This window comes from Lampetra fluviatilis, chromosome 2 (genome assembly GCF_964198595.1).
Source record: "Lampetra fluviatilis chromosome 2, kcLamFluv1.1, whole genome shotgun sequence".
In the NCBI taxonomy this organism is placed as follows: Eukaryota; Metazoa; Chordata; class Hyperoartia; order Petromyzontiformes; family Petromyzontidae; genus Lampetra; species Lampetra fluviatilis.
The window spans coordinates 13,907,006-13,931,266 of NC_136276.1; the positions used below are offsets into that span (position 1 = coordinate 13,907,006).

Here is a 24,261-nt window from a genome sequence, read left to right on the forward strand (position 1 = left end):
AAAACATAGCTATGTACTAATACATTCCTCCTGAAATGTATGTTAGGGAAAACACTTTTTATTATTGTTAAGTAATGTTGGAACATACCAAAGAATGATAAAGTGGATATGCTGGCACCAACAATATATCATAACAAATTTCACTCGAATTTATATAAAAATGGCTTCTTCCATGCAATTTTTTTTTCTTAAACATTGCAAACACAATTACACAAACTTGTCTGTGCTGATTCTGATGAGAAATTGTCCAGCAGCAGATATTGAATGGAGCACAGAGCACCCACACAGGCACACAACCACAAAACCATGCTTAGACTACACATTAAACTTTTTACACAAAAAGAATGACAAACGATTTAGAGTGGCTCCTTTGCAATAAATATGGTTCTTTTATATAAATATACAAATTTAAAGTAATTCAGTTGCACAAACGTTGTAAATATTAGTACTGGACAATATACAGAGGGCGTTTAACTGCATAGCTCTGCTGGCATGTCTAATACGTTCAGATCTACATTGACAGACCTGCACTCTGTGGCATGGATATATAATTACCGGAGCTGATAAGTGACATGCATCTGGTTGCTTTTCCAGTATATTTTAAACAAACGGAAACAACAGTGATGTTTGCGCATGCACGTATCACACACATATACAAAGAGAAAGACCCACCATATAGCGCTTAACAGGCTGTTGGAGTAAGTGCCGTTAGCGAGCACCTATGAAGGCCGGCACGGTACATGAGGGGTTGGGTTGGCCATCACCATGCCCAGGCGCCTTTGTCTCCCCAGTGCTGATATTTACACACTGCACCAGGTACTCATTTAAGGCTGAGGCGATGTAGGGGAGGCCCTGGACCCATTCAATAATTCACCACTGTTTTTGGGTGTGAGTGGCATTCAACTCTGGTCACTGGGTTAATAGGGCAGAATATTGAAATCCATCAATAAAATGTATTTACGTGCAAAGAATATATAAATGTTATAATATAATAGCTAAGGCACATATCCCATGCAGTTTGGTGATTCGATTATACTTGAAACACAAAGGAACTGCGGTCTAAGCATACATAAGGTTTTCTATCCATTTATCTCCACCAAGAATGTGCAAATATATAAATCGCTACATATGTCCTCGAATATAATTTGTGTGTAATGCCAAACAAGGAGCAACACATGTCTGCGAATGATAAGTAGACGGTTGCTATGTAGCTCCACATAACACCAAGCCATTCCTGTATGAATCAATTGCGATGCTACATTACAGGGGTCATTTGCAAAACGGTTGTATGAAAGCGTAGCAATTGAATAGTTTGCAGAAGGGATTTCCCAGATCTAACATTAACTGTCCATATTTGGTCACAATTTCAGGAAACCACTGTTCGATCACATGGGCTGTACACAGAGTCCCACCAAGATAGACATGCACACAGTTTGGTGGTGTTCATTCAGACGCTGTCTTTCCGACAGACCTGTTCTTCACCTGAGGATGGCTGCTTGCGTTGTGGCCGAAACGTCGTGAGAATTGTATTTTATTATGTTTTATTTTTATTATTTTATTATTTCCCTTCTACGTGACTTTACTGAAAGAACCAAGAAGATGAATCCCTGCAGTCACGAAAGCTTTAAATTGAAATGCACACAGTTGTTTTTCAACATGGGCATGGGGCCATGAGAAGGACAAGGAGCTCACCTGCATGCTTTTGTTCTGGGATCTGAGCACAAACGGTTTGATGAGCAGCATCCACGGGACACATAAGAGGGCCAGCACCACCAGAAACATCTGCACCTCTTTCTGTAAATGCAGCGCAAACAAATGCCACTTCATGAAGGGGCATGTCCTAGACACGCACGAGTCAGACCCAGAGGGGCAACTGACCCTGCCTTTATTATGCCAAAGTGTGACTTCAGTCAAGCATCCGAATCAGCCAAACGTCTATAATATAGGGACATGTTCTAGTTTGTAGGCTGATAACAGCAATTGTGTGCTCATTCCTACTCTAAATAACCTCTCAGTGTTAATATTCCACAAATGTATGTAATTCTGAATTTCATGTATTAAATAATCAACTTAATTACTAAAATTTGGATAAATAAATACTTAGCATTAGTCTAGGTGGAACAGTTATATTTTTCTCTACACCCAATATAGTCATTTAACAATTTCACACATTTTTTCACAGTTTACCAATTGATCAGGAACACCAATGATCTGCATAGTTTACCTGTCCATTATACATTGGCACAAACTTCTCGTCATAGGTGAAGAGGAACATGTTGATGAAGTTGATGAGGATGCTGGGTGCATGTTGGGATTCTTTAGCCTGGTACGCAATCCATTTGAAAAAGATTAGCACCACCAGGTATCCAAGCAGCGCGAGAATGAAAATCATTTCAGGAACAAAGTCACATATGATGTTCCATGGCTTCTGGAAATATCTGCAATATACAGATCAACCAACACACATTTCACGCGACATTAATTTCAGAACGAAAAATAACAAAGGGGCTTAAGGCACTGCACTAACAACAGCATAAAAGGATAGGCAGAAAATAATCCACCACCAATGTTATCAACAAACCTGGCCTAAAACTAAAATATGCTATATGTAGTAAGTTAAACCTAACATCATTTTATACGATGTCAGCGGGAATATACTTTCAGCATAGCTTCAGCACAACAAGATAACACAAAACATGATAATAATAATAATGTAGTTTATATTTCCAGGACACCCTCACTGAGTATCAAGACTTTTTCAGGAGTCATCTCTATTTGAATGATGAACTCATGTGTAAAAAGTAATTTTAGAGTACCTGGAGACAAACCCCACGCCTAAAGGCTGTATTGGCATCACCTGGCCACCTCACATGCCAGCGAGTTTATAAGTTTCACATTTTTTGTGATCCACCAACACCTGCCTCCAAAATGCTGGATCACAGGCATGTGCCACCACGCCCGGTTCTGTGGGTGGACACAGATTTTAACAAATCCAGGACTCGAAAGAAGGGACTCACATGTGATTGAAGAGGCTGAGGAATATCCCTGAGACCATGTGGGTGATGCCCACGATCACCGACATCTTCATTTTGTACGGGTTAAGGAAATTGAGCTTGTTGGCGGCCAAGTTCCAAATCTAAATGCAGAAAAAGCCACCGCAATATATGACTTTTTATAGGTACAGTCTCAAACCGATGTGCCAAGCATGGCTCTTGATTATGCAAGTCTTAAGATGCAATTTGATACATTATACACAGTGCCATTAAATTGGATGCAGTTGTCAATGATCCCAGATATATCAATTTCACAGTCGATTGCATCTGCACTGTGCCATTCCCTGCCATGTGTGCACATTTATAGCTAATAATGAGAAGTCGTTTAGGAAGCAGAGACAGGCTTGTGAGATGCCTAGTGACAAGTTGCACGAAATACATCAGAAAAAATTAGGGGAATTGAATTATTTATTCATTTACTGGAAATTAACTCTGACATTAACTGCAATGAGAAAAGACAATAATTGATATTTTAAATCATAGGGATAAGGAGACGCACACTGCATTCGTATTTGCATATTTGAAGTTGACAAAAACATCAAAGTTAACATAGCGATTGCTTAAAAGATCATAAGGGGGTTTTTTAACAAGATATATGGGAATGTATTATTATTTTTAAAACATTTAATTGTCACTTTATTTAATATTAGTGTATAAACATGAAGGGGTTATACATTTAATTGTATTACATAGTCTAGCATGTCATGCCTTGTCGACTCTTAGTTTAAAGCATACTTTGCACACCATGCAGTTACTGCCTCCATATATTCACAGTTTCAGAACAAAAATTGGAAAGACTGCCAAGGCAGTCATGTGGAGATGTGTTTATAAAAATAGGGATGGTGTGTTATAAATGGAATCCCCCTCCATTATTATTCCACAAAAGGCTGCTGTGGCATACATACATGCATACACATATATTAATATTATCGCTATGGAGTTGACCATATGCCACTTAGGGTTAATCCATTTTCCACACGTGACCAAACCCACCGGATCGATGCCGAAAGGGTAGGGTCCGTTGAAGACTCCTGGCACAGCTGGGTCCATCTGCAGCACTGGGTGTGCCTCCAAATCTTCTTTTCTGGATTGGAATACAGTCAAGGCAGATCACATGAAGCAGACTACACAAGTAAGTCGCTTTGTTTTGATAACTCCATTCCCAGTGATTGAATTTGGCCATAAGTTCAAATCTGGATAGTTTTTAATAATAAAAGCATCCTTTATTTATGCAGGAAAGCTATACATTTATCTCAAGACTCGTTCGGAAAAAAACCCATCTTGGACGTTGGACCCAATGCCCTTTAAAGTATTCTGAGTACAGTATTTGAAAGAGGTGAAAAAATCCCCTCTCACAAGAATTGGATAAAATCCATGCATATGAAAGAACAACACTCACACTCAATACAGATGGGCCAAAAACCGACTTGCTCTACAGCCAACTACTGGCCAACTCATTGCAGCTGCATGATGGGTGTCCACGCATATTTATGTATCACAATGCACTACTACATCCGGTGAGTGCAGATAAGTGGTATATGAAGTTACATATATAATACAGGGGTTGGGGCATGAGGTTCATGAGATTTGATCCCACAGTAGGAGGGGATGCCCGTTATATTATGAAGGAAGCATGCTCTGCAGAGGGAGGCATTTAACACAAGAGGAGGCTGCGACTAATCATCTGACCTCACTGGTGGAGCACATTTGCAGTTGCTAATTAGAAAGCATATCGAGTTGGATTTGACAAACATGCGCATGCTACTCGTGCTGTGTGAAGCTAATCGCTCACGTCCATTGACTTGCGTTGAACATGGCGTTGACACTCCAGCTGGAGCCGAAGATGTTTATGGACTTGGAGAAGCAGTCATTGTAGATGAGGCCGGTGTACATGGAGAAAATTCCCATCAGCAGGATGATGTAGCGGCCGCCGAAAAACATGGTCCAGATCTGCAGTGCAAAAAAGACACACAGAGAGGGAATATAACTGCTCGCTTCAGTAAGCATGGGCAAACCAGAAGTTTACTTCATAAGGGAAATATTTCAAAGCGAATTAAATATTCCACCACTGTGATAGGCTTAAGTAGGTACTGAACCGAGTGAGGAGAGAAGGTAAGGTGGGATTAAGTTGACAGTTATGTTATCTTGATTTGAAGCTTTCGTGACTGCAGGAATCCATACTATCTGGTTATTTCGGTAAAGTCACGTAGATAGAAAAATAATAAAAGAAAACACGATGTTTCGGTCGCAACACAAGCGTCCGTCTTCAGGTGAGAACAATTATCTGCTGTTGCGGCTTGATATAGGCACGGGAGGGAGGGGGGGGGAAGGAGTTTGGCTGTAGGAGTTCACAGGGGAGAGGGGGGAGGGTTTGTGGTGTGCATGGACGGGTGGGGCTGGAGAAATTAGCAAGTAAATGTACTTGAATTAGTAATCGGACAACAAGACACACGGGTTGGTGAGTGAAAATCATAGCAGTTAAAACTTTTCACTCACACAGGCTCGATTCCACAGACGTGCCAAGCAATCTCACGGGAATGCCCCTTTATGCTCCTGAGCATGACCTCGCTCCGCCTTCGGCCACGCCCCCTTCGATACCTTTCCCGTAGGATCTCGGCCGAGCATCACGCGCCCTCCCGGGTTCACTCAGGCCACCACCAGTACCACGCCCCCTAGGGCTGGCTGACATGCCGTACCCACTCTGGTGCTAGAGAGAGGCTCCAGACGCACAGGTGCACTCCTGTAACAGCAGCTGGGCGCGAACCCCCTAGTGACACCATTTACATCACTACATCACCCCCCCCCCCTTAAACAGCTCAGCCGTCCCGGTTGATCCCCATACCTTGCACAGCGGGACGAACCACTGGAACACAACACCAAAAAACACATCGAGAGTGGAGCAGCCGTCACCCACTCCTGCTTCTTCCATTTGTTCTTCTTCCCAGGAGAGGCTGCACCCGTTGGACCTTCTTCAAGTCCGCCAGTGGAAATGACCCTTCCCCCACCATCTTATTTATCCCTATGCCGTGTATGATGATCCAGCACAAGGGTTCATATGTGTTACTTTATACCAATTCTCACCTCATTATTGATCCTAGAAGCGGAGAGTTTCTTCTCAAAGATGACCAAGTAGAGAGCAAATAATGTCATGATGATGCCATGACCCAAATCCCCAAACATTACAGCAAAAAGGAACGGGAAGGTGATGAGTGTGTAGGGAGCTGCAAAGTCAAATAGCACAATCAAAACAATACACTTCAGTTCATATATCGGGACATTACTTCAAGCTTCACAACAAACGTATAGCATTCAATTCATAAATATCCCATTCGAATGTATGACATATCAATATAACAATATATAATATAAAGGACATACAAATGCAGCTATTGACGTACAAACGCACCTCCGATTAGCATGGTTGGCGAAAAAAGTTCAATATGCATACATAAATGGTATACATCGAGACAAACAAACAAAAGCATGTCAAAAGTCATGAAAAAAATGATTCACATGAGCATGCAAAAGTAGCTCTAAACAAGTGTCAAACGTTTTCCACTACTTTCCTGCAGCCCCACGTACCTGGGTTGACCTCCCTGTAGTCACCAACGCCATATGCATCCACGATGTTCTGGAAACCCGAGGTGAACTTGTTGGTGCGGTTGAAGGTTGGTGGATTTTGCTCACTCACCATGCGGTTCAGAATGGAAGGCACAGTGGAGCCACTGCGCTCCTGCCAGCACACAGATCACGGCAATGCCAGTATCAGTGAATCGTAGTCCATCTGACCAGTATTCCATGATAATTTCTATTTTATTTATTACTTGTGTAGTGGGTTCACTTGAGAGACACACAGATTCAGGAGGCAACATGTTAATTCTATGATAAATAAAGGGTTAACTACATAACCAGTAACCACAATGGGATAACTACATAACCAGTAACCACCACAGGGTAACTATATAAACGGGTCAGGTCAGTCGGCACACTGCCTGACCCACAATGCCGAGCACGAAGACCGGAGACCGAGGAGAAGACGTAGCACGGCGGGTTCCATTCCAGCAGACAGCCCCGATAAAGCCCTTTTATGCCCCTCAGCGTGGCCCCACTCCGCCCTCGGACACACACCCTTCTGGAACCTACGAGAAGGTTCTGGGTCACCTTCCACGTGTCCCCTGCCTGGCTCCGCTCTCGGCCACGCCCCCTTCTGGAACTCATTAGAAGGTTCTGGGCCCTACAACACGCATCCCCTCTGTCACCTTTGGCCTACATCCTCATTTTGCCCTATCACGTGCCCTTGCCAGCAAATCGGACTCCTACATCCTCAAATGCCCTCTACTCTGCCAGTCCCCAGAACCATGCTCCCCTAGAGATCTCTTCCATGACATCGTGTACTCTGCTGGCAGAGTGTAAAAGAGCAGAAGTGTAAATGCAAGTGTGTATTGTAAAAGTGTCTCTAGTCAAGGAAAATGAATGTGTTAAGGAAGATGCAGAGCATAACATTTTTTTTATATTTAATAAAGATGTGAATATTGTTAGAGAAGGTGGAACATCGTATGCAAGGGCTTTAGTGGTCATGGAGGTAAGGGTTTTGGGATCTGGTGGCGGAGGAGGGAAAATCGTGTCAGCTGCAGGGAGTTCGTTTAGAGACAGACAAGGGATGAGACACGCTCAGAAAGCAACATTTGAGTAGGATCTCAACATAAAAATGAAACGGTGTACACTCACATAGGAAAGGAATGCTAAAATGGAAATAAAGTGGGAAATTACGACGAGAATAATTTACATTCAATATTACACAAAGAGCAGAGGAAGGCATTATCAATCTTGGGTTTAGATTAAGAAGCCAACAGAGATTGCAAGATCGTTATCACTGTAAGGTCGTGGAAATTATTTGTTTGTATGTGGGAAAATATAACATGGTTTATTCATGAAAAAGAATTATCATTAGATTTATACAAAAAATAAATTTATGTTTGATTCATATTAGACTGAATATATTCACACTGCCATTATCATATACATAGAGAGAGAGCGCCATTACTTGATTCCTTACAAACACAAAATAACTACATTCTCTCAAAAAAGCATTGTTTATGTTGGTAGATGCATAAATTAGCAACATCTTCATAGTCTGGGGATGATCGCAAGTCCGCACCGATGCAAGCATACAGACAATTGCTGGAGTTGTTTTTGTTTAACATAGGTTTAAAACTTGTGCTGATATCGGAATGTATGACAATGGAGTCAGCAGCAAAGGCTACTGAGCTGCCTATTAGGCCAAAAACGGTCACACCTCACTCACCTACAGGACAGTGGTGGTGGTGTAAATAGTAAAGTGAATTGAGGGGGGAGGGGAAACCATTTTAAAATAAAAACTCCTGCAATAAAGTTTCATGAGAAAAAACATGATCTCCCTCGGTGCCTCAAGAAAACTCAATGCACATTACACTAACATTTGGATGTATATGGCATCTTTAGACGCTATACACAAACAGTGAGCATATTTAATATGTAGAGAAAGGCAGTCAGTCGTGAACTTTAACACGTCCACGAAGGAAGTCAACAGCACAAATGATTGGAAATATATAATTTATGAGCATTGGGGCAGCACAGGAGAATGAGCGACCTCCCACTGAGTGAAGATTGATGGATTGTTTCGACAATGCCTTGTGGGCTGGAGTGGAAAGTGCATGGAGGGAAGTATAATGTGATGGGATGGGGGTAGGTAGCAGCGAGTCCATGATGATCGTGATCTTGATTATCAGGGTGATGTGGTCTCATTTATGGTTGCAGATGAGATTTATCGTTTGCAAATGAGCGATTTGGCATACGTCTTAGAGGCGAATTTCAAAAGCCAAATCAGGATGTAATGAAGCTATGGATGAGGGCCTAACTAGCGACTGGGATAAGGAAATAGTGGATGTGAGACATATTGCGCAGATGTAGGTATGATGTCTTTCCGAGTTTAGATATGTGGGAAGTGAACAATAGCTCAGAATGGATGATAACTCAAATATTTAGCACACTCAGACATGACTCTTTCCTGAGAGTGGGCCTTTTTCCAGTAAAAAGAGCTTCAGTTTTGGCACAATTTTTCTGGAACATGTTGAACTTGTTTTGCACCAAACGTAGCCAGCCATGCTATGCAGAGGTGTGTCAGAAGGACACCGAACTAAACACGAAAAAAGCAGTTTTAAAGAAACGAGTTTTCAATTCATATTTAAAATCAGAAGGAAGAGCGTTCCAGCATGTGATGCAGTGACTGTCTTTGTTTAATGTTTAGCCAAAAGCCGCTGCGATGATGACCGGAGTTTGCATGATGGTTTATGCTACTTGACGAGATCAGGAAGGCACGGTGGTTCATTTGTGGCGAGAACTGTTTGTAATTTCATTTTAAAAATTTTCGTTTTCATTTATTAGGTATAGCCCTGTGAGCCATTCGGCTCTTGAATCGGGTGCAACCGCAACAAGCAAAAAAACATGAACAAGAAAACATCTTAAAGTGACTATGTGCAAACAGAAAATCCAAGAAAAGACAGCAAAATATTGCAAAAAAAGCACCGTACACCAACACTGTGTGCAACAATCCCAGTGGGATGCAAGTCAATCAGCAACAGCCACAAGACAACTTAGATTATGGCCATCAGTATAACTCTGTACTACAACAAACAAACATGGCCAAACCGAAAAACTTTTCAAAAATCACCAAAATAAAGCCATAAAAGCAATGAAACAGTGATCCTAGGAACTGTGACCGAATTTTCACAATAAACGACGTAAACAACATGCATTACCAAACTCTGCAGCCATGTAATGAGCACGACCTCAGTGCAGTGGAGTCTGTAGTCTTTATCAGGAGGGTCCTGTTCAATTTTCATAGTCGTGAGGGGTGGTGATGTTGTTATGTGTTATCCTAATTGAATAAATTGCCAATATTTTTTTTACATTGGCCATTGCCAGTTGCGTTGCATGTTTTTTTAATTTGAAAGATTATTGTTGCAGCTCAATCTTCAGTATTAAATAAGAGTACACATAGTTGATGCACATTCGTCTTGGTGCCGAGGGAAAGACATCATCAATCATCTTTAGCGTGAATTAAGATTATCAGTGAGGGCTGATTAATTATAATGAACACATTAAATTCAGCTTTAGATGCAATGGAATAATTAGCAACGCAAGTTTTAAATAAAACACCTTTGAAGTATCCTAATTCCCTTGCCTCAACAATAATGTAGTGGAATGACTTGTAAACTATTAAACATGGTTAATAGTTGCAGTAAAGTGGGCTTGTATGAAAAAAACTTACGTCACTGCGTTAAATTGCTATGTGACAATGCATTATTTTGGTTTCATAGTTTTCCAATTACCTTCCTGTATTTAATATGATTACATTTAACACTACAATAATGTACAAAAGCCAGTATTTAATCATGTACAAGCGATGCTACAATGAAAATAGAATGATGTGATGTCACAGTGCACACAGCACAATGTATTGCATGTTGTGACATCCGCGAAAAATAACATACGATGTAACTGGTATTGACCAAACATCCAAACGTAATAAATTATCTGCAAATAACTCAAATGGGCATACTCATAGCCACATCACCACCCCACCCTTACTGGGAAAAACTTCACTAAACACTCCTGAAAAAGAAAATTGAGACTTTGCGAGGCTTGTATTGGTCAACAAGCTTACATAAATAAATACCATGGTGTAGAGAACATGCTGTGATACAGCCATGTAGCACGGCCTTGTTGAACGGGGATGGGGGATTTGAGGGGGCTTGAAAAAAAATCAGTGGGGACACGACACAGTCTAAATTAAACAACTGTTAAATGCTAAGCAGAATGAAGAAGAATGCAATCTGCTGGTGTCCGTCATTCATACCTATTGAGCTCTCACTCTCCCCATGTACATGAAATATTGCAACGGCCATGGCTTAAATGGCAGGTACCGTGTTTTGACTCGACAGGTAGAGTTTAAAAGGTGAGCTGAATGCTCAGCCTCCCTCCAGTCTCCCCCACCCCTTCAATACTGCAGGGTTGATGCAACGTGCTGCAGCCTGCCTGGCCGCATCTTTCACCTTTACATACGATTACCACCTCAAGCTGATGTATGCAATTGGGCTTTACTTGACAACAAGGTGCTTGAACGTTTGGGAGATGAATAGAGATACAAGAGATTCGTTTAAATTCTTAATCTGTGTTTAAACAAAGATAATCAAGGGCGTTCCTGTGGTTAAGGTTTGATTTGCTACTGGATTGTGACATGGGAGCCCTTTTTCCAGCAGTGGATTGTCAAAGGTGCTGTAGAAATTGATAGTATCACTGATGTAATATTTAGATGCTTGTGAAGTATTGGAAAATGACGGCAGGAAACTCCTTGACGGGAACACACTTCTTTTATTAAATCTTGACTTGTAACGATACAACGCGTGGCCTCTCTTCTTCACAATGCGGTCACCATACAACGGTACAACTCGTGACCTCTTCTCTCCGCCCTACGCTTCTCTTGACTCTCTTAGATTCTGTGCTGCTGGCTCTCTGTGCCTCGTGTAGACTCCGCGCCTCGGCTACACTCTTCTCTCGTCTCGTGTAGACTCTGCGCCTCTGCTACACTCTCCACTCGCCTCGTGTAGACTTTGCATCTCTCTCTGGCTACACCGTATGCATACTCGGCTCGTGTAGACCTTTCTCTCTCTCTGGCTACACCGTATGCATACTCGGCTCGTGTAGACCTTTCTCTCTCTCTGGCTACACACTATACATTACTCAGCTCGTGTAGACCGTTCTCTCTCTCTGGCTACACACTATACATTACTCAGCTCGTGTAGACCGTTCTCTCTCTCTGGCTACACACTATACATTACTCAGCTCGTGTAGACCGTTCTCTCTCTCTGGCTACACACTATACATTACTCAGCTCGTGTAGACCGTTCTCTCTCTCTGGCTACACACTTATACCTTACTCTCCTCTACTCTCCATTACTCTCCTCTCCTCTCCATTACTCTCCTCTCCGGGCTCTATCTCTGCACCTTCGTCTTCATTCTTAGATGGTTCCACTTCTGCCCCCCTACTCCTCTGTGCATCACCTTATATATCTCTTCTTCCCGGGAGACGGAGCGGATGCGGACCTCAACGTCGGCACCGCTCCTCAGTTACCCAATCACCACGCGCTATCTCTACGATCCGTTTCCGCCCAGCGCGTGTTTCCACTCCCCGACCAATCACACCGCGCTGCCACCCGATCACTCCCTCTCAGCGCGTCACCGGCACACAGCCAATCAGCAGCACTACCCCCACCCGCGCACTGACGCCTGCTCCTCCCCGTCAGCGCGCGTCACCACACACACACCCGTACATACGCGCTGGCACACGACGTATACACCCAGCGCGTATCACCACTACATCACCCCCTCCCACATAGCTCGCAGCCGGCCCGGCTGCTAACAACAACCAACCGCAACGATAAGACGACAACCAACAAAAAAAAACCCGTAACCCCCCCAGTGTGCCCCGTAACATAACAACAACAACAAGAATAACTATGTACAGATTGACAATGAACACGAAAAGTCAACAATAACACGATACAAGCAAATTCCAAAAAACGAACGCGCCCCACGTCCCTGCGACTACACGCAGTGACGAGGCGCTCCAACTGCCCGACTCCTCACGAGGCAGGTCATGCAAAGTAGCACGACCTGGCGCGAGTCCGTCTGGCTGGTCCGTCGTATGGGGCGGGACACTGACGACCGTCCGGCGGTTCCGGCTGCTCCAGACGGCGCGGAACGGGCCTGAAAGGGCCGGCCCCGCCGCGGAGATCCGGCCGCCGGTGATCGGCAGCTGTCAGTTCCGAGACACCTGGGAGCAGATCAGGCGAAAATACGTGTGGATCAGGCAGAGACATTTCCCCCTCTGGGTCGCCGGTCACGTCACACGCCCGGCCATCACGACACAAGGGGAGGCCATATGGAGGCGAGAACGGTTTCAGTCGGGAGGGGTGAACGTACCAACGGCGCTTTCCCCACTTTATCTGAACGCACTGGGGCCGTGCAACGCGCACGACCTCCACGGGTCCCCTCCACGGTCTCAACAATTTAGGCGACGTAGCCAAGGGTGCCTGAGGGCAATGCAGCCAGGCCCTGTCACCTGGTTTCCATTCGTGCATGGACACCTTCCGTGCCCGCAACCGTTCATTAGCAATTTGGCGAGCCCGCGAATTAAGCCGTGCGGCCTCCCTCGCCTCTGTCAGCTTGTGAATATTAAACTTAATATGTTCTGCCAAATTAGAATTAGTTCGTGGAGCGGACAGGCCAAGTTGCGTTTCCATTGGCGGGTCAGCTTCCCGACCGTACATCAAATAGAATGGGGAAAACCCCGTAGCTGCATGGGGGGCCATTCTATACGCGGCAAGGACTCCCGGGACCTGCAGGTCCCAATCTACATGTGCCTCGCACACCTGCTGGCACAGCATGGAAGTCAAAGTTTTGTGGAGTCTCTCCACCATCCCGTCTGTCTGCGGGTGGTACGGGGAGGTACGCACCTTCTTGGTACCCAACAGATCGCACACCTCTTGCAACAATTTACTCGAAAAATGTTTACCTTGGTCGGTCAGCAGGCGTTCGGGAGCCCCCTTGTCCAGGACATAGCCCTGGACGAAGGCATCCGTCACAGCCGCTGCCGACTGGTTAGCGAGAGGCCACGCCATAGGCCATCGGGTAAAGTATTCGACCCCCACTAACAAATATTTATTCCCTCTCGGCGTGACTGGGAAGGGCCCCAAAATATCGAGTGCAACGAGCTCGTTGGTACGCGGGACCTGAATAGATTGCAGCGGTGGATTAGCTGCCACGGGCGGTGGTTTACGCCTGGCGCACTCAACGCACCCCTTCAGAATATTTACCACATCACTTCCCATTCTCGGCCAGTAATAGTCACGCTGAAGCAGGGCAAGCGTCTTGTTAACTCCCAAGTGCAAGAGGCGTTCGTGTGCCGCCAAGACAACCCTCCCCCTCACAGCGGAAGGCACCACGAGTGTGTTCCGCCGGGACAAACTGTCCCATCTCAATAACATGCCCTGCTCAAGTACATAGGAGCCGGTACGCTCCTGGTCCCCCTCGGGACCCCCAACCTTGCGGCGCAATGCTAGCAGCGAGCTGTCCACCATCTGGAGGCGGCCCCATTCGCTGAGCAACAGCGAGAGCAGCGAGTCCCGACCCTGAGAGGCAGTGGAATCATCCACGATCGGTGCGCCCGCTGTCGCAGCCAGTGCCCCCATCTCCCCCGCAAGCGTCGGTTTACAGCGCGCCGATCCCGACAAACACGCGCATTCATCACATGGCAACAACCGCGACAAGCAATCGGCATTTGTGTGTCGCAACCCCTTACGGTACGTAGTCGTAAACTGATAGTCCTGGAGGACTTCCAACCAACGCGACAACTGGCCCGAGGGCTGGGCGACCCTCAATGAATACTGTAGCGCCGCGTGGTCCGTTCGGACCGTAAAGTGACGACCATAGAGATATGGCCTAAACTGCTGCACAAAAAAGACAATGGCAAGCAGCTCGCGACGGGTGACGCAGTAGCGCTGCTCCGCCGGAGACAACACCCTACTACCGTAGGCGACAACTCTTTCGACACCCCCAACGACTTGGGATAGCACCCCCCCAATGCCCGTGTTGCTAGCATCCGTGTCCAGCAAAAAGGGACTGGCAAAATCGGGATAACACAAGGGTGGGGCACCCACCAAGGCGTCCCGGAGGGAGCGAAACGCGGCCTCCTCCTCCGGTCCCCATTTGAACTTCACTCCCTTCGCCGTTAGAGCGTGCAAGGGTTTTGCAATAGTGGCGAAGTGCTCAACGAACCGCCGATAATAAGAAGCAAACCCGATGAAACTACGCACGTCGGAAACGGACGTAGATGTCGGCCACGAACCGACACAATCCGTCTTCGCGGGATCGGTGGAGATCCCCGAAGAATCGACAATGTGACCCAAGTATCTAACCGACCTACGAAGGAGGTGACATTTGGCCGGTTTAAATTTCAACTTAGCCGATCGCATTCGCAAGAACACCCCTCTCAATCGCTGGAGGTGTTCTTCAAACGTTTTACTGAAAACAATGACATCGTCCATATAAATCAAGCATGTATCCCACTGCAAGCCCGACAAAACCAGCTCCATAAGTCGCTGAAACGTCGCTGGAGAGGAGTGAAGTCCCATGGGTAACCGGTTAAACTGGAACAGCCCCCCTGGAGTCCGAAATGCTGTCTTAGGTTTCGACTCTTCGTCGAGCGGCAACTGCCAAAACCCCGATAACAAATCAAGAGTCGAAAAATATCGCGCACCAGACAATGCATCGAGGGACTCATCCATCCTGGGGAGCGGATACGCGTCAGCCACAGAGATCTTATTCAGGCGACGGAAATCAACGCAGAATCGCAGGGACCCGTCCTGCTTCTTAACCAGCACAATAGGCGCTCCCCACGGGCTAGAGGAGGGCGAAATAATATCGGCTTCTAGCATTTCGTTAACAGCCGACTGAACATGTTCCTTCTCCACGGGACTCAGTCGGAAGGGATTTAGCCTGACCGGCGCCGCATCGCCCGTTTCAATGTGATGGTGCAACAAATCCGTGCACCCAATGTCATACTTATGTTTACTGAATACATCAGAGAATTCAATGAGCAACTCGCGCAGCGCACCCAACTGCGCCGCCGACAAATCGTCCGAGGCGGCGCATAACGAATGGACCCACTCAAGGTCTTCCCTTGGCTCAACGTTCCGCGCGGGGCTCGAGCCCACCTGTGCAACCAACCCATCATCCACAGGGACCCGCGCCGCGTGAGCCAGCACGGTGCCCTGCGGAATGACAGCTGGTCGCGACCCCGCGTTCAAAACCATCACAAACGGATCCCTGTCAGCCCGCACCAAAGTGTGAGCCACCGATAAATCAAGACCCCCGACAGCCTTGTTAGAAGGACCCAAAAGCATACTTTGTCCCGAAGCCTCCCTCACCCATGGTTTCCGCAACCGGAGGGGAATCAACATCTGTGAACCCGGGGGCACTTGCACGGTCTGCGTCGCCACCGCTTGTATCGTAGCGCACGCCGTCCGAATGTCAGTAGGGCCCGTCAAAAATGAAATCCGGCGACCCGATGGCAGTTCAATGCATCGTTGATCGATAAGAATTTTAATAGGCATTTTAGCCAAAAAATCAGTGCCCAAAAGACACGGAACTGCCAAAGAAGACGAAACGAAAACGGGTCCCGACAATTTGATATCTCCAATGCAAATGGACGCCCTAACCTGACCGATAATGCCCAACGATCCCCCATTAGCGGCGTAAAATGGCACATCCACTGGAAGCAGCGGACGACATTGGACTGGAAGAATATTATAAATGAGGTCCGATATAATAGTTGCCGATGCCCCCGTGTCCACTAACACCCTAATCTCAACCCCATCAATAGATCCCGTAACAACGGACGAACCCGCCGAAGCAGCCACAATTCTATGCCCCAATTCCGCCCATTCAATGTCTCCCTGGTCCCGGCCGAACCCCCCTCGCCGAACCGAATCCCCGAACCTTAACCGGCCCTCCTCCGCCGCAACGCGGCGTCCCATGTGTGCCGAATAAACAGGCCGAGCGTGTGAGGTGCCGCGACTTGCCGGGGATTGTAGAGATGGCTTGGGCTCTCGGTCGTCGTCCAGCCGAGCTCCCATGGCGCGCTGCCGCGGAGCGCGGCACCCGGACGCCACGTGGCCCCGGAGGCCGCAGTTATAGCACATGACGAGGGTCGGAGTAGATCTTGGTTGCTCCGACTTTCGGCCCGATCGCAGAGGCGACCGGGCCCCCGGCCTCCAGTCCCCTGGTCGTCCCGTGGCGAACGCCTCCTCTCGTGGGCTGACGACTTGGGGTTCGGCGACCACCAAACCCGGGGCTGCGACGACAGCAGCGTTGCAACCAACGCCTTGTTTCCGTTGTAGGGCCTCGTGCGCTTGAATACTCGTGACGACTCTCAAAGAAGAAATATCAATCTCGTCAGCTGTGTTGATAGGGACCCCCAGGTCCTGCGCCAACTTAAGCAGCTGCTCCAAAACCATCGCGTCTTGGCCCTCCTCGTCCATCCGAGGGAACGCAGCATCAGCAAGAGCCAGCAACGCCGTGCGATAGGCCAGCGCGGTCTCCGTGGCCGCTTTCCGTCTTGCGTAGAAATGATGGCGGCACGCCGAGGGAGGTCCGTAGACCCTGGCCAACAAACCCAGCGCATCCTTCAGCGTGGAGCGGTCCGACTTCCGTGCAGCCCTGAAGGCCGCGAGCGCATCGTCGTCCAGCATGGCGGGCAACGCCCGCAGCGCCGTAGCATCGGACCACGCTGACATCTCTTGATGCGCCAAAAACCTTCGCTGAAATTGGCCCCAGTCTCCGCCTTCCGCCTTGAAGGCTGACAACGTGGGCAGGCGCTGCTGAAAAATGAAGTCATCCGCCTCGTGGTTCCTCTCCGCCTCTCCGTCGGTGTGTAAGATGGCGGCTCCAGCAGCAGACGTAAAATGGCGGACCCCCTCGCGCGCTGATGACGTCGATGCGCGCGCTTGGGAACCCACCACCACGTGGCGCTCGCCGTTCCCGCCAAAAGTAGGCCCAGGCGCAATGGCGGGAATCCCCCATTCGTTTTGGCGGGAATCTGCGGGGCGACCTTGTAAAATGTCCCCCACCGTCCCCGCTCCTCCCGACGAGCTGATCTCCGCCAAGATGGACGCGGCGGCGAGCAGCAGCTCCGCCAGTCGGGAGTGCGCCTCACGAAGCCCGGCGTCGGTCCCCGGTCGCTCGGCCGGCGCCGTCGACGGATCTTGTAGCGTGGGCAAGTCCTCCTCCTCACCCCCCGCCACCAGCGGCCCCGAGTCGTCCAGGTTTTCCTCGCGGTCAATCCCGTGGGTCCTACGGGTCTTCCTTGTCTCCATGCTTGGAAGCCCGTTTCACTTCTGACGCCAGATGAAGTATTGGAAAATGACGGCAGGAAACTCCTTGACGGGAACACACTTCTTTTATTAAATCTTGACTTGTAACGATACAACGCGTGGCCTCTCTTCTTCACAATGCGGTCACCATACAACGGTACAACTCGTGACCTCTTCTCTCCGCCCTACGCTTCTCTTGACTCTCTTAGATTCTGTGCTGCTGGCTCTCTGTGCCTCGTGTAGACTCCGCGCCTCGGCTACACTCTTCTCTCGTCTCGTGTAGACTCTGCGCCTCTGCTACACTCTCCACTCGCCTCGTGTAGACTTTGCATCTCTCTCTGGCTACACCGTATGCATACTCGGCTCGTGTAGACCTTTCTCTCTCTCTGGCTACACCGTATGCATACTCGGCTCGTGTAGACCTTTCTCTCTCTCTGGCTACACACTATACATTACTCAGCTCGTGTAGACCGTTCTCTCTCTCTGGCTACACACTATACATTACTCAGCTCGTGTAGACCGTTCTCTCTCTCTGGCTACACACTATACATTACTCAGCTCGTGTAGACCGTTCTCTCTCTCTGGCTACACACTATACATTACTCAGCTCGTGTAGACCGTTCTCTCTCTCTGGCTACACACTTATACCTTACTCTCCTCTACTCTCCATTACTCTCCTCTCCTCTCCATTACTCTCCTCTCCGGGCTCTATCTCTGCACCTTCGTCTTCATTCTTAGATGGTTCCACTTCTGCCCCCCTACTCCTCTGTGCATCACCTTATATATCTCTTCTTCCCGGGAGACGGAGCGGATGCGGACCTCAACGTCGGCACCGCTCCTCAGTTACCCAATCACCACGCGCTATCTCTACGATCCGTTTCCGCCCAGCGCGTGTTTCCACTCCCCGACCAATCACACCGCGCTGCCACCCGATCACTCCCTCTCAGCGCGTCACCGGCACACAGCCAATCAGCAGCACTACCCCCACCCGCGCACTGACGCCTGCTCCTCCCCGTCAGCGCGCGTCACCACACACACACCCGTACATACGCGCTGGCACACGACGTATACACCCAGCGCGTATCACCACTACACTTGTATAAATTGGTTACAAATAATTAACGTATACATTTCAGGGATATTTATATTTCCATTCCTGTCAAAATGAACAAAATTTTAACTAGTGTACTGTGAGTATTTCACAATTGGCTTTTCTAAAAGAATCCCAGCATGTTGTAACTGTTAACCTAATTCTTCCTCATCCTTATGTCACACATTGCCTACAGATATGTAAAGACATTCCTTGAAGTTCGACACAGGGATGTTCCACCCCTGTGCTGTAGTAAATTAGCAGCTGAAACCATTTTTACAAGTTTAGGTGTCACACTGGTCGATGACATATCATTTAAAACAATGTCATGATTTCACTTTGGCATACAAATTGTCAAGCAGCACTCTTGATGTATTTCATAATTTTCTCACAGTGCATAACAGATGACTCAGGTCAGATTAGAACACAAGAACCCAAGAAACCTATATCACACATTAACCACAGGAAGGCCCTTGATTATCCCTGTTTATTCAAATGTTTGCCAATTTTAACACAAATGAAATAAACGAAGGAAAGAAATTTAGATGAAACCGTGGATAATTTTTGTACATCATGATTTTATTTAAATTAAAGCGAGTTTTAATTTATCATCTGTCTTAAGAAGACAAATTACTTCCAATTTATCTTCTTTGGGTCTTTCGGCAAAGTCACGTAGATAGAATAATAAAATAATAAAAATGAAAAAAAGTGAATAAAAATTAAAAAAATATATCACGACGTGTTGATCGCAACACAAGCAATTGTCATCAGGAGAAAAAAGAGTGGGAAAGCTGCTAAGGCAGGCTGTTTTTAAAGGTTTGAAATGGGTGTAGCCCAAGGGTCATAAACAAAGTGGGCAGGGCTAGTAATGCTAAAGTGAGAGAGATTAGCATGTCAATGTAAGAGATTAGCATGTCAATGTAAATGGCGGCTGTGTTAGTGTGAACCTGTTAATGTAACATCAGAGAGTTGAAAATAACTGCTAACATTGGAAGGTAGGATAGAAACATCACAGCCAGCTGTGACTTAAACTGGTTAATAACGTCCTTCCAATGATTGCTCAGTTTATACCCATCTTCTCAGTTGTATTGCCGACCATCACCATCCCCCGCCAGTGAACTGAAACACATACACTAAGCCCTCAAGATGAATGGATATTCAGACGACACAATCTGTAAAGCTATCACCCCAACCGTTGGGAAAGAACCATCTGAGGACCCAATCAAAACCATCACCTTTCCATACATAGCAGGGGTCACCAAAAACATTTCCAAAATCTTAAACAAACACAAGATCCAGGTCCGATTTAACACAATACATAAAATTTGTGATCTGATCCCATCTGTGAAAGATGTCATTCCTGACATGCAATATCCTGGAGTCTACAAACTAAGTTGCACCTGTGGTGATTGTTACATTGGGGAAACGAAACGAAATGTCTCAGACCGTGTTTGCGAACACAAGGCAGATCTGAAACACGGCAGGACTAATACCTCCGCCGTGGCTGACCATTGCTATAACGCTGTGGGCTCTCATGATATTGTTTTTTTCCGAGACCAATGTGCTCTGCAAACCTTCGGGCTACAATTAAAGATTTGTTCATGAAGCCATCCAAATATATAAACATAGACATAACTTCAACCGAGAAGATGGATACAAATTGAGCAATCATTGGAAGGATGTTATTAACCAGGTAAAACCTTAAATGCTTTATGATTTTTCCATCATATTTGCCGGGCACTAGTCTATTTTGCCGATTTAATTGCATCCCCAGCGTTTGTCATTGCTGCTGCATTGGCATTGTTAGCTTCACTGGCATTGTTGCTGCAGTGACGTTGTTGTTGCATCCTCCCCCCCGCGCATCCCTAGCTCTCTCAGCCTCCCACTTCTAGCCCCGCCCACTTCCCCCCCGACCAACTTCACGTCCCTCTCCGAGCGTCCACTCAACGCTCCCCCTACCCCCCTCCCTTGCCCCTCCCCCCTCTCTTACCTATATAACCTCTTTCCACGGCATCTCTCTCCCACTTCAGCAAAAAAATTACTTGCTGTGGGTTTCCCACCTGGTGATGATTGCTTGTGTTGCGATCGAAACGTCGTGATATTTTTTATTATTTTTTATTCACTTTATTTTTATTTTCATTATTTTATTGTTCTATCTCCGTGACTTTACCAAAATACCCAAAGAATATGAATTCCTGCAGTCACGAAAGCTTTACGTCAAGACTTCCAATTGCTATGCAGCAGTTTGTTTGATTTTGGTTTATTTTGGCACGAGTAAACACCCATTGGGCAATAAAGGCACATTATCGATGGGGACCTAGTAACATAAAATAAACCCGGTTATAGCAAAAAACTAAATCAACAATTAAAAAAGCATTGTACATGGTCAAGTTACAAATTGCAAGGTCCAAGTGGTGGATTATTGGCGATGCAGTTTGTGCACTGTGCTGGGCCCAGCGCGAGTGATACCCGAATTGGTCTTGGGAACCCTTTCACCAACCCATAGTGACCAGCGTGGTGAAGTATGGTCAAATGCCTTCATGACCGACATGGCTTTCGAAGGCATTTATTCAGTGGTGGAATGGTACAGGGCAAAAAATTAGATTTTTTTATATTGTACTGATAATGTAAAGAGATAATTACATATATATTAATAGGGAATTTTATATAATTAAGCTCACCATAACTAAAGTTAAAGCTGTGGTTATGGTAAATGATATTCATAATAGAAGAACAATATAATCCCATTCAATACACGATTCTTCCAGTGCAGAATCCCTGTTAAAATCCCATTCAAATGAATGGAGCGTTTAACAATTTAACAAAAGTTTTTCAAATAAAAATAAGGAATCCTGCAGGAATCGTCCCTGGTGAAATCGTAGGAATCGAATATGATTGCAGGAGGGGACTCCCAGCATTAATAGGCAGATGTGCAAGATATTTTTTAAATCATGCAAATGACAGCAGCCCAAGTAAAACATATGGCAGTCTGTAAACTGCATTTTATTAGCAGCTCATATCCCAAAGGTCTACAGCCTGTGCTGCATATATTACAATTTTGTCCCAATGTCTAAATCATGCACGACTGACTTGTACTGTAAATGCATATTTATACTTCTCTGGTTGGCACTGACATCATTTTGGGATGTTATTTCACTTTATCATAAAGAGGTTAAATGCCAACTGCACATTCATTGTGTCTCCATGTGGCCACAACACTTTCTTAATCTTGCAGGTGCCATATCGGCTGTTTGAATGTGAAGGCCCCGAGGAGACAGAAAGATTTAGAATGATACTTGGGCTGCCATATTTTGGGCACAGCCTTTTTGAGCTAATGACCTCCCAGTGGCTTTCCTAAATAATGTGTGGAGCCTAGTCTGCATGCCATTGCCTCAAAAGGCCTGAAATGTATTTTTTTTAACAACAATAAAATTCAGCAGCAGCAAATTTGGTAAGAGTTTACAGTGCAGTACGATATTTTGACTTGAGAATGGTAATTAGTATTGTCACATTTGCAACACAAATTATGCATTAAAGTTGTGTCCTAGAGGTGATACAAGTGATGTAATTTCACCATATATTCAGATATTGTATATGGCCAGCAATTAAAAAAACATATGAGTATCAGTTTTTTTTTAAGGAAACGTCATTTGACATTGCCAAAAAAGCGGCAATGAAACTTAAAATTGGGAATTCTTCCAATAGATATTCTGCCAGATTCTAATGATTTACAGCAGGTCAGGATCTCTGATAGTATTGTTGTCCACGCAATGATGAGTTCATAGTCATCGACATGTCTGAACTCTCTCTCAAAAATGACATTGGCTATTACATGTGTAGTGAGTCCAACTGAGTTGCAGACGTTGTCTTGGGAGCAACACTATATATTTCACCAACTCAACACACAACATAACGTAACCTACACTTGGGTGTTGAATGCCCATCTAGCCACTTTACGGCAGAACTAGACACGGTTCGCTATCCCGGTCCCGACCATAAGTTGGGTCCCGGACCGCGTGGCTAGAGGCTTCTTCAACCCGATGTGGATCTTCGCCACCGACGACCCGAAGAACCCCGAGCCCCTCACGGGGCCCCCGTTATATCGGCCTGGGCTGGGGCTGGCTCCGTCCCTTGCCCCGCCCACCTTCTAGATCTCTGGAGCTCTTTTCCAAAGGCTCCCGAAAGTTCCTTTATACCACGTGACCGCCCAGCAGCCCCCCCATCCACCGGTGGCCCCCCTCCAATATCATCTGGTCACCTGTCGGCAGGTCAACCAGCGTATCGTGCCCCAATGTTACCCTGGCTGGCTGACGCTTAGTCTCACTCCCTCACCGGGAGCCCGCACCGCACACTGTACGTGGTGCTTCCGCGCTAACCAGCGCTCACCCAATCCCCCCTAGGGCTGGTACTACGCCCAGTAACCGGGCTGCACATAATGACAACACATTTTCCGCCGTGGCTTCGTAAGCCCGGCACCACACAGTGACATTCACAGTCACTACACATGTGTCCGCTTTAGACCTTGCAGATGGATAGAATTCTAGATTTGAACTTTTCGTGACTGCAAGGATTCATACTCTTTGGGTTTTTTGGTAAAGTCACGTAGGTAAAAAAATAAAAAATAAATTAAATCACGACGTTTCGGGCGCAACACAAGCGTCCTTCTTCAGGTCTGAAGAAGGATGCTTATGGTGTGCTTGTGTTGTGCCCGAAATGTCGTGATTGAATTTATTATTATTTTTTACCTAGATGGATAGAAGCCAATGAAATTAAATTTGTAATGTACTTCTTGACACTGTCATGTCACCGCGATTAATACCAGCCCTTTGTGCTATGTGATCGCTGGAGAACCATTCCCCTCCAGGAACAGCTACAGTGAGTCCTCGGTGGCCGTATTGCCTGGCGTCATGGTCATGTGTGTGGGGCAACTTGGTGTCTAAGGAACGATACAGGAGACATGCAAGTGAAAGGGCTCACAGCCCATGGCCAGTCACAAAATCACAGAGCTGAACTCTTGGGAAGGTTAATATCTAAAAGTAAGAACACAGTATGCAATTCTAAAGCAATGCCTTTGGAAAAAAGCAAACACTGATGCATGGCTATGTTTGGTGATTCCCCAGTGGGTACTTACACATTACAGCTTATC

At 46.4% G+C, this 24,261-nt stretch overlaps 1 protein-coding gene across 2 annotated transcripts in view; it reads right to left on the minus strand.

Annotated features, from left to right (window-relative positions):
* LOC144943197 (V-type proton ATPase 116 kDa subunit a 1-like) overlaps positions 1-24,261 on the minus strand; it is a 228,886-nt gene that overhangs the window by 115,998 nt on the left and 88,627 nt on the right. Inside the window, exons 8-14 of one of the 2 annotated variants that reach the window (XM_078870471.1) lie at positions 6,636-6,786; positions 6,135-6,274; positions 4,846-5,003; positions 4,047-4,137; positions 3,018-3,136; positions 2,225-2,438; positions 1,670-1,794 (exon numbers count right to left, since the gene is read on the minus strand). In XM_078870471.1, the coding sequence (XP_078726597.1) occupies positions 1,670-1,794; positions 2,225-2,438; positions 3,018-3,136; positions 4,047-4,137; positions 4,846-5,003; positions 6,135-6,274; positions 6,636-6,786 (998 nt within the window). The remainder of the gene's footprint in view (positions 1-1,669; positions 1,795-2,224; positions 2,439-3,017; positions 3,137-4,046; positions 4,138-4,845; positions 5,004-6,134; positions 6,275-6,635; positions 6,787-24,261) is intronic. The other variant, XM_078870461.1, reaches the window with a different exon arrangement.